General features: G+C 48.5%; 1 protein-coding gene across 1 annotated transcript; it reads right to left on the bottom strand.

Annotated features, from left to right (window-relative positions):
• Positions 1–6,002: 6,002 nt before the first annotated feature.
• pim1 (Pim-1 proto-oncogene, serine/threonine kinase) lies at positions 6,003–9,745 on the bottom strand. Its single transcript, XM_018745708.2, has 6 exons — positions 9,342–9,745; positions 9,057–9,163; positions 8,864–8,914; positions 8,328–8,694; positions 7,199–7,375; positions 6,003–7,108 (listed from the first exon to the last, which is right to left on the bottom strand). The coding sequence occupies exons 1-6, from the start codon at positions 9,421–9,423 to the stop codon at positions 6,927–6,929; spliced, it is 966 nt and encodes a 321-aa protein (XP_018601224.2). The 5' UTR covers positions 9,424–9,745; the 3' UTR covers positions 6,003–6,926.
• Between the last annotated feature and the right edge of the window lie 1,092 nt (positions 9,746–10,837).

The raw sequence follows: 10,837 nt of genomic DNA on the forward strand, positions 1-10,837 counted from the left end.
ATTTCTTGTGGCATTCTTCCTCTCCTTTGCTCCCTGTCCTTGTCCCACAGTAATCACGCTGGTATCATTTGACAAGGTTGACAAATCCCATGCCTCTCCGTCATCAATAACCAACGTAAATCTGCCCTCCTTCCAACCCTCGCAACCCATCCTGCCGTGCAGAGAGTTGGAAGAGCAGTGCTGGCCAGACAAAGTTCAGACGCCAGGCATGGCCACGCTGGAGCTGCTAGGATGGAATGTGTATGTCAAACACGTGAAACATGCTCATGTTTTGGTATTTCACAAGCACGCCAGGAGCATAGAGGTCAACTGCAGGAGTCACCATTACAATGCATATTACAGCGCCTGCAGGCAGCATGGTGGCTGGAGCTGCTGCCTTGTGCTTGAAGGACCTGGGTTTGGAACCCACCTCCTGTTGCAGTACCCTTTACCAGGAGACACACCCAAGTTGTATGAATGGGTGAATCACTGCACACAGCTTAACACCGTAAGTCGCTGGTGGAAAGTGGCAGCAAAATTACGAAATTAGTAAGTTTCATCGTGAGATGATTCATCGGCTGGTATCGTGGGGTAGGAGAACTACGACTAAATCTCAAGGTGCATAAAATGGGCATAATGTGACATTCTGAGAAAAGTAAATTGCTTCCGCTGCTACTTATCTGGACTGTAAATAATTTATTTTTCTTTTTTTATGGCACCTCCAGTCAACGACATAGGGGGCACCGGAGAAGGAATTTACACGACACCGTCATAAATGGCTCGCATATATCAGGACAGTGGCATCAGCACAACAAACTATGCCGTTATCTGTAGACATCAACCCAGGGGAGATAAGATGTTCCCAGAAGAGATCTTACTACGTATTTATGACCACTTGTCATCCACGATGCGATGAAGCCTCAGATATGCGCTCCAGAGATCCATGTCGCAAACCTTTCACAGCAGCTCAACACGAGACCTGATAGGCTTAGTTTAAAACGATTGTGCAGTATTCACCAAACGCAAGGCGAAATTCGTCAACAATCCGCACTTATGTAATACAGGTGGCCCCCGACTTACGATGGGGTTACGTTCCGATAAAACCCTCGGTAGTCGGAAATATCGTAAGTCGGAATTGCACTTCGTACACCTAGCCTACCGAACGTCTTCGCCTCTTATCCTTTAAGGTGGTCGAGATCGTCGATCGCCAAAGTCCAAGTTCACATGCGAAGGCCACTACAGGGTTGTCACCTTCATCAAAGTCAAAGTGGCTTTATTGTCATTTCAACCATATACAGCTGGTACGGCATACAGTGAATACAGTATACCAGGACCACGGCGCTACATAAAACAACACACACTAATATACATATAAACATACTAATTAGAGTTTCTCCTCAAGAGTAATTGCCTTCCTCTTTTTCTTCTCACCTGTAACATGAGACACAGATGGGTGTTTTGTAGACATGATGGATACACAAAACACAACGTTGATACGGGGGGGTATCCCAAAAAAATGGTGGCAGCACAGATCACTGTCGAGTATCGGTTGTATACGCTAGTGAGCGTGGTGCAGACTGCCCAGCATCGCGAGAGAGTGTTGCGCCACGTATCGCTTGCCTGGAAAAAAATCGAAATTCAAAATCTGAAGTATAGTACCGAATGTCTATCGCCAGCTCACCATCGTAAAGTCGAAAAATCGTAAGTTGAACCACCGTAAGTCGAGGAGCATCTGTATCTAATGAAAAAACGCAGTTGATCGCAGCAGTCAGCCGATGGCACGTCATGGGGGTTCCCCGAAATTTAAAGGTAAGATCTCATACTGAGAGCACTGGAGAGCACTGTGTTTGAGAATGTCTGCACATGGTTAACAATATTCGCTGGAGAAATAAAACAACTGCGATTGATGATGGGATTACAGCCTGATGGGGCCGTCAGTACCCGGGAGGTACCCATAAATTCGGGAAAACGTGCAAACTCCGTACAGAGGGAGACAGAGCTGTGTTTGAACTCCGCCTCGGAGGTGCGAGGAGTCAGTGCTACATGCTATTGTATACTTCTTACAAAAGAATACCGTGCATGCCTACCTGCACACTACATAGATAGACATCTAGAGTAAAAGGAAAGTAAAATGAAATCAGTTTATGCTTCAAAAACTATAACACATATTCCATGTTGCTAAAATGTGACATTTTATGTATATACCTAGAAAAAAGGACTCCTGGTAATGTAGTGGTTAGCATGACTGCCTTTGGACCCCAAGGTTGTAGGTTCAAGTCTTGCCTCTGGCTGTAGTACCCTTGAGCAAGGTACATACCCTGAATTGTTCCAGTAAAGCTACCCAGCTGTGTAAATGAGTAAGTAATTATAACCTTGATGTTGTAAGTTGCTTTGGGGAAAGGTGTCATATAAATGTATATATTAAAATTACAAGGGTGGGGGGTGTAACAAATAATGCCTCGCTCTTCATCGCCGTTGAGTTTTGTCTGTTTCTCGACAGTAGGAGTCAGATGCGGCCCATGCAAATCCCCTGCTTGCCTCATTTCGAAACAGGTTTGCATGCGTTGGGCTCCTCCTGATTTACGACCCCAGTGGAAAACGAGATGAATCGACCCTGGCGGAGATACCGAAGCTGCCCGTTGGTGACCGAGCCGAGAGGCTCTTCATCTCCGTGGCGAACAACTATGCTTCTCGAGCCATGTCCAAACCTCCTCCCCCGAAAAACCCCGAAGTGTAGCCCATGGCACTCCTACATGCCTCGTGAGACACTTAAACTAAAGGTATCGCGAGCCATTTGATCAAGCGTGGGTCAGCCAAGGCAGGGGAAGGAGGCTTAAGACAGAAAAAAACATCATTTCCAAGAGAAGAGAAGAAAAGCAACATCGTGCTGAATGGAAAATACCGCATTTTCCCTTTTCAGCTCAGTGCTCCTATGTGCAGCGCCGCTCTACGAAATTCAAATGCAAGCAAAATTTTGATAGTATCTCAAGAGGGAAATCACTTCCAAGGTATAATATTTGACTATCTCTCACTTTACGGGATAATTATAGCAAGAGGATGGAGTGAGGCGGCAAAGAGCAGCCGAGGGAAAGCGAAGAGCTCGTTTTTTCGGACCGCTAACAATCGCACTGATGGCGATGCATAAGAACCGTTCTTTCGGTGCCGGCACCGGACACCTGGATTATCGGCTTTCGACGCACAGCTGCGGATGTGAAGACGGTGGACTTGTCAGGAGCCATTGTGTGTGTGTTTAAGTGAATATATGCGTACAAATTTCTCTTTCTAAGGCCTCGGGTGAATCACAGCACACGAAAAAAATGGTGGACTATGAACAGGGGAATTATAGGAGACAGAGGATGGAGGGTAAAGATGGCGAGGGGCTCCAGGCTGGGGGTCCGAGGACTCACTGGTGTCTGCACCCTGGCATCGGGACTGAGTGAATTACCTTTCCACACTCAGTCACCTTTCCACACATTTACATTTATTCATTTGACAGACACTTTTCTCCAAAGTGACGCACTTCTCGTGGAAACTACAATGTGTTCGTTACATTAGGAGAAAGAGAGACACAGCTGCGGACGATTCTTAAGTACAGTTAGTTTCCTTCACCATATGAACCAACGTTCATTACGCGAGTAGCTGCATAAAACTTTACCAGAATATCACCGATTCTTGATCACCTTCCAAGTAGTTTTTTTTTTTTTTTGAGATTCATATAAACATTTACATTACATTGCAGGAGTGGCTCTGTGAAGGATTTATTCATTTGTCAGATACTTTCCGCCAAAGGGACTACCAGTGAACTCTATTTAGTGTTATTGGCCAACACACCTTATTCACCACGGTGACTTACACTGCTAGATACACGACTTACACTGGTACACACAAACTCTCTCTGTCACTCACACACTATTGGGAACCTGAACAGCATGTCTTTTGACTGTGGGAAGAAACCAGAGTATCCAGAGGAAACCCACACAGACATGGGGAGAACATCCAACCTCCACACACACTGAGCAGGGATCAAACCCACATCCTCTTGCACCACCCAGGTGCTGTGAGACAACAGTAGTAATTGCTGAGCCACTGTGTCACACCTGCGGTAACATATTTCCTTAACTTCTGTGGCACTGCAACACACACACACACACACACACACACACAGAGTCTAAAACCGCTCATCCCGAGTGGGATCGTGGCGAACCAAAGCCTAAGCCGGCAGCACAGGGCGCAAGGCCGGAGGGGGAGGGGACGCACCCGGGATGGGACACCAGTCCATCGCAAGGCACCCAAGCAGGACTCGAACCCCAGAACCACCAGAGAACGGGACCCTGCCAAGCCTGCTGCACCACCGTGCCCCCTCCACCAACAAAAACATGAAAAAGCAATTTCGAGGCTCCATTCTCCTATTTCGAGGTTCCCTTCAGATACTAGAAGTGAGAAAAGGATCCAATCAGATTCAATGTCAAATAGCTGCGAAAAGCCCGAATTTTGGAAAGAGGCAAAACACCTTTTCGTACCACAGTACCTCCTTCACACTGCTGGAGTTACTCATCAGCCAGTCCACCCAGCCTCTCTGAAACCCACAGGCCACCGAAGGCCAGATCCCTGCATCACATCTGCAGGCCACATAGCCTGGAGGGCAGAAGCCCCCACAGTGTAATCGCCTTTGATTAAACATGTACTTTTATCCCGATAAGCTGCTAATAGTAAGATAACCAGTTTCGAAGACGGGATTTGTCAGCGGACAAGAAGACAGTCTACGCCGTGTCTGCAGCTTAGCTCCGATGTCTGGCTATCATCTGCGACTGACCCAAACCACCAAACCTCAGCGGAGGGGAGCCACTGGTCAGTTCTTCACCTCTATGCCGACGGCTTCCAAGGGCTATGGAGGACCAGGTCACCATGACGACGTTTACTTAATTTCGGCTCATTCTCTCCCGCCGCTCGATGAAGATCTTACTCTGAATTTTAGCTCAAAAACATTTCTCACGTTGCCTTTTAGGAAGTAAAATACAGCCATAAAGCAATAATATTGTTGCTGTACAGCTGGTTAATATTTATACTTTTTTCGCTGGCACACAATGATGGGAATACTATACCAAACTTAGTACATTTTACCCATTTATAGATGAGCAATTATTTCTTTTTCTGGAGCAATTCAAGGTGAGTACCTTGATCAACGGTACCGCGGTATAGCACAAAAGCTATACCTGCTGCAGCACTTGCTGCTCATCTGAAAACGTGTTTCCTTGTAAGAGTAAATGACAAAGTCCTTTGACAGCTTACTAAGGTGCTTAAAAAACAGCTCCCCTTTTACCTGCTAAGTGCAATCTTCCCTAATAACGGTGGATTCTTACCCTACAATTACGTTTGTGGACGAAAGTGGGTAGAGTGTTGTGTCAGTGGAAGAAAAAAGCCAAAGCCAAGGCTAAAAAAAAAAAATATTTATTGAAATCGTATAAAAAATAACTTTGATTAATTTACAATTCTAATCCAATTCAAAAGGACTGGAGAAAAAGCTGCAGTCATGCAACTCATAGTGAAAACATATATACAGGTGTGGGAAGGGCATTTTGAACCCATTAAAAAAAGCAGACATTTACAGATAAAAGTAAACAAACTGTTTACTTTCTTTTCAGCAGACATTCAATACATCATGCATTGAAAACAAGTGCTCTGAAAATTATTTACACACATCTGCTTCAAAAAAAAAAAACATGCAATCCATAAATTAAAATATACTTAAATAATTTATGGGCCCTTCAGTGTGGAATGAAACAGATGGAAAAAAAAAATCTTTATAAATAAATAAATAAATCCCACAAAACTGAGAAACAAAACAAAACAAAACAAAACAAAACAAAAAAATTTTACAACAGCCCAATCCAGGAATCTGATGACAGAAACAGAACTACAACAGTACATATATACATTAAATCAGCAACAGAACACATGACATTAATGTAGCATTTGTTACCGCGGTTGCATTGCTGTGTGCGTTCGTGACTAAGTGAGTTGTACGCGTCTCGGACTTTCGAGGTGAGGATGGAAGAATGCGTTAGTGAGGTAAAGCTCTCAGATGGCGTTTGCACAGGCTCTCCGAGGTCGTCCGGTTGATGCTGACAACGCAAAAGTGGGCGGGGCCACAGAAACCCGCATCAAAGAGACTGAAGCAGGATAAAGTCCGGGTCCAGTTAAGGAACAGAGTGGTATCGCATTTGTAATTTTCAAAATTCAAGTATAACCTCAGTCCCTAGTGACGTAACTCACATAAGGCACAATATGTTAATCTTTATGCATCTGAGAAAGTCCAGTACTGTATTACAGTCCGCTTTATTTCTCACCTAGGCTCTTCTGTGTTCCCACAACAGTGAGAGTACATTTGCTAGCTCCAGAGTAGCTCACGCTGTCACGCCAAAGGTGTGGCGAGCAGGCGCTCGCTCACTACTGGCCAGCCTTGGTCCTTTCTGTTAAACTGGTTCTGATTGAGCAGGGCACACCCTGGAGAAGCGCCGCTGAGGTCCTGAGCTGCGTCGCGTGCAACCGTCCTGCACGACGGTGCATCAGTGCATCCAGGAGGACAGAGGCACCTCCCTTGCCCACAACCTCACCTGCTCCCGTCTGCCCTGCCCTGCCCTGCCCTGCCCGAACACCGCCAAGGGTGTTTAGGCTCTTCCCGCAGACACTTCAAACCAGTCCGGGTGGGAGAAACGCAGGTGGACACTTTCGACACCTGCGCCGAGCTCTAACTCCCAACCGGCTGCGCCAGCCCCACCCAGTCTACACTGGCACTGTCCACCTTTACACTGTCTCCATGCAAAAACAAACATAAACGTGAACATTTTCTTTCTCCTCTAGAGCCCAACTTATCCTCACAGAGGAGAAAACTCGAACTGGCGCTTCCTTCGGTCACAGTCATCCAACTGTCCTTTTCTCGGTGCAGTTCAGTGGTTGATGACAGGCTGTTGGAAGGCAGTCGACTCTGTGCTCAGGCTGTGCAGGCGGATGTCTGCAGCATCCGTGGAGGCCACCGGGCTCTGCATCCAGGGATGGTTGACGATGTCCTCGAAGGAAGGCCTCTCCGATGGCCGCAGTGACAGGCACATCCTGATTAGCTGCTGGCATTCTGAAAATGTGGGAAAACTGCCATCAGCACTGACGCAGCAGAAAGCGAGGCACGGGTGACGTCAATGCTCAAGGCTACTGCGTGACTTACCTGCGGAGACCTTCCTTCGGAAAAGAACCTGACCCCTCAGGATCTCTTCGTCGTGCTCAAAGGGGATGTCTCCGCACACCATGTCATAAAGCAGCACACCAAGGGACCAAACCGTCGCCGAGCGACCATGGTACCGGTGATACTTTATCCATTCTGGAGGACTGTACACTCGGGTCCCTATTGGGGGGGGGGGGGGAGGAAAAAAAAATTAAATTCCATTCGCCGTGATCTAATTGCAAAAAAAGGTCATAGGAAATTAAACATAAATATTTAATTCTGAACGGATGCCGTACAGCACGGGGAGATAAGAACACATGGAGCCCTGCCCTTTGTTGACTCATGCGCACGTGACGGTGACAATAGGCGTGTGCACGCGCGGGGCCCTGGGTTGCCATGTGACACTGTTTACAAAACAGTGTCGTAAAAGTGCCCGCTGTGGCCGACAGGGGGCGCTACGAGCGAGCCGAGACATGGGCGTCCATTTATTAAGAGCTGAAGCAGCCAAGCCACGAGTCGCAACAACATCCATGGAAAACACAAGCAATATTTTCATAATGAAACCGATCGAGTACCAAATAAACGTTTCATTTTCGAGACTACGCCACATTTGACGGTAATCGGCAAATACCGCGCCGTTATGTTATCATTACACTAAAAACACACACGGCAGGATCATTTGTGTCGTTTATGTTGACATATTTTCTGCAAAGTGACACTGGCCTCGAGGGCATTACGAGTTTGTATATTAATTTTGCGGAAATGATCCAAAAATAGGCCCGAGGGTGACACGTTCGAGGGGGCTCCGCGCGGGGAGGGCATCCCCTCTTCAGGGGGGCTTTTGTTTCCAGGAGGAGGCGGAGTTTCCGCGGCGCACCCGACGACACGCGGGACGGGACACGCGAATTAACACGCGCTGGCCCACGCGCGCGGGTGCCTTCGGGCGCTCCGACGCCCGTCGCCTGCTCAGGTAACCCTGGCAACGAGGTAACGAGGTAACCGAACGCGCCCCGCTCGCTGAGCCGCGCCGCGTCGCAGTTTGGGGAGACACCGGCGTCCTCGGAGACCCCGGGCCGTACGCCCCCTAGCGGCCGACGTCGCCACCACGACATAAACAAACCCGGGATCTTACCGTCGAAGTCGGTGTAGACGGTGTCTTTGAGGAGAGCCCCGGAGCCGAAGTCGATGAGCTTCATCTCGCCGGTGCGCAGGTCGATGAGGATGTTCTCGTCCTTGATGTCCCTGTGCACGACGCCGCAGCTGTGGCAGTGGCGCACCGCCTCCAGGATCTGGCGGAAGAAGTTCCGCGCGAGCTCCTCGGGCAGGGCGCCCTTCTCCGTGATGAAGTCGAAGAGGTCCTTCACGTGCTCGGGTCGCTCCATGACGATGATGAAGCTGTCGGGCCGCTCGTACCAGTCCAGCATGCGAATGACGCCCCTGAAGCCGTTGCCCACCTTCTTGAGGAGCAGCACCTCCATGGGCACCCGCGCGCCGCTCGCCTGCAAAGCGAAGGAAGCGCACATGACCCGTGATTCACAGCAGTTGAATTAATGACACCAAGCAGCACCGCGGGATCCACGCGAGTTACGATCTCTATTACGATGAAGACGCGTACAGTACAGTACAGTACGTGCACATGATTTCGCGGGAATTTCGAGCATCCCTTACCAGTTCTCCCCATTCTGAGACGCGGTCCTTCGCCACATGTTTGACAGCGACCTGTAATTAAAACGCAAAAGCACGGAGTGAGTGAGTTACTCGCTGTAGATCCGTCAAAACGCCTCGGGTTCCAATTCAAAATATCCGCTCCAGCACCAGCGCTGGATCAGTGGATGAGCTCAGTACTTGACTTGACACGTACCGGCGTGCCGTCGGCCAGCCGCACTCCGGCGTACACGGTGCCGAAGCCCCCGCTGCCCAGCACCGAGCCCACTTGGTACACCTTCTCGAAGGGCTCCCTCTCCTTCACTGTAATCGGAAGAGAAAGAGAGCAAAAATTAGAGGTGCTGCATGGAGGGAGGCCAGGCCAGGCAGGGCAGGTCCGGCGGCGCCGCCCTCCCCGCGTGAATGGATCCCCCGCCACCCCGCCGCCACCGCGGCACGAGAGTGGACGCGCCGCGCGCCAACGTTTCCGTCGTCGCCTAACCTTGCTGAACTTGGAGCTGGATCTTCGCCGGCATGTCCACGGTGGAGATGTGAGCGAACGAGTTGAGCTTCGATAGCAGCATTACTTTATTCCGCAGGAGAAGGAATAAGGAAAGAGGATTTAATTCCCAAAGTGCGCGTGGAGGTCTCCCCTCTTCTCCGCTCGCTCAGTCAGTTCCTCGGAAACGCCACAGAGGAGGGAGCGTCGCCGTGAATGTCCCTTTTCATGTAGCGTTTCAAAAGCACCAAACGGTTTCTGCTAAATATCATAAAAAAATATATGACGCACGAAACAAACCAAAAAACAATAAACTGTATCCAAAATATCAATAATTTATGTTTAAAGTATGGCCGTCGTCTTGAGTCAACAATGACACCGGCTTTTCCTCTGTTGAGGCTCACCCACTAACACTATCTATATATCCATAGTAAAAGGGAGAGGCTACGGCTTCGTACGTCACTGGAGCTCCGCCCATTTTCGCCGTTCAACCAATGAAAATCCGAGGCCGGCTTTCGACAAGGACGCCAAACTAAGAGAAAATAATCGGCTAGACTTGACGTGGCGGGAATGAAAACGCGCCAAAACGGAGAGCAGACTTTTTTTTTTTTTTTCCCTTTGAATTAGTGGGGGCACTCGTAAGGACTGTGTGTGTGTGTGCGTAGAGAGGGTGCTTACGCAAAACCGTTACTTGAGAGGCTCTGAGTGAACTGGAGTGCAGTCTGCCTCTTATAATTTGCACGCGGCAATGAATATTATTACAGGCGTCAACGTGATCTCGCAAGAAACGTGTCATAATCAAAAAAGGCCAATTAGAAAGGTGCAATAATACACGTGTGCCATAATAACTGCGGGACACAAAATGAGATGCATGCATGTTGTGGAATATAGTCACTATTATTGCTGATCCCCCCCCCACACACACACACACACACACACACTTTGGTGTTCACCGAGTTCCACGATGCAATAGCTCATTATTCTCCATTTAAAATGCAGCTACTTTAAATCCTCTTTGACAGTTTTCTGCTTTGTTTGGTTAGGCGGACAATACAACCCCACCAGTCCCCGGCGAGCTGTGGAAAAGAGGCGCATACCACGCATTCTTTCAAATTGGGTGGCCGCGTTTTCATTCGCTCGCGGGATGTGAGAAGCTTGAGATGAAAGAGATCGCGTGGCCCCTCCCCCTCGGCCGCCTTTCCCGCGCTTTGCATTGTTAACGGCTTCGAACTGCGGCGCTCTCAACAGCCCCCTACATGTCGGCTGGTTTGGAGAAACGCCACTTAAGGGTCACATCGGGTTTCTCCTGCTCGAGCTCCTACCATATTATACCAGGAAATGTAAAGCAGAAAGTCGGGAATGAATTTAATTTCCAACCGTATAATTCAACATTTGACAATGTGTTATTTTCAGAAAACAATGCGTTCATGTAAAAAAAAAAAAAAAAAAAAAACTTTCAGAGTTTGCTTGAAGGACATCTTTATAATATCTCCAGGAAA

The sequence above is a fragment of the Scleropages formosus genome, chromosome 1 (genome assembly GCF_900964775.1).
Source record: "Scleropages formosus chromosome 1, fSclFor1.1, whole genome shotgun sequence".
Taxonomy (NCBI): domain Eukaryota; kingdom Metazoa; phylum Chordata; class Actinopteri; order Osteoglossiformes; family Osteoglossidae; genus Scleropages; species Scleropages formosus.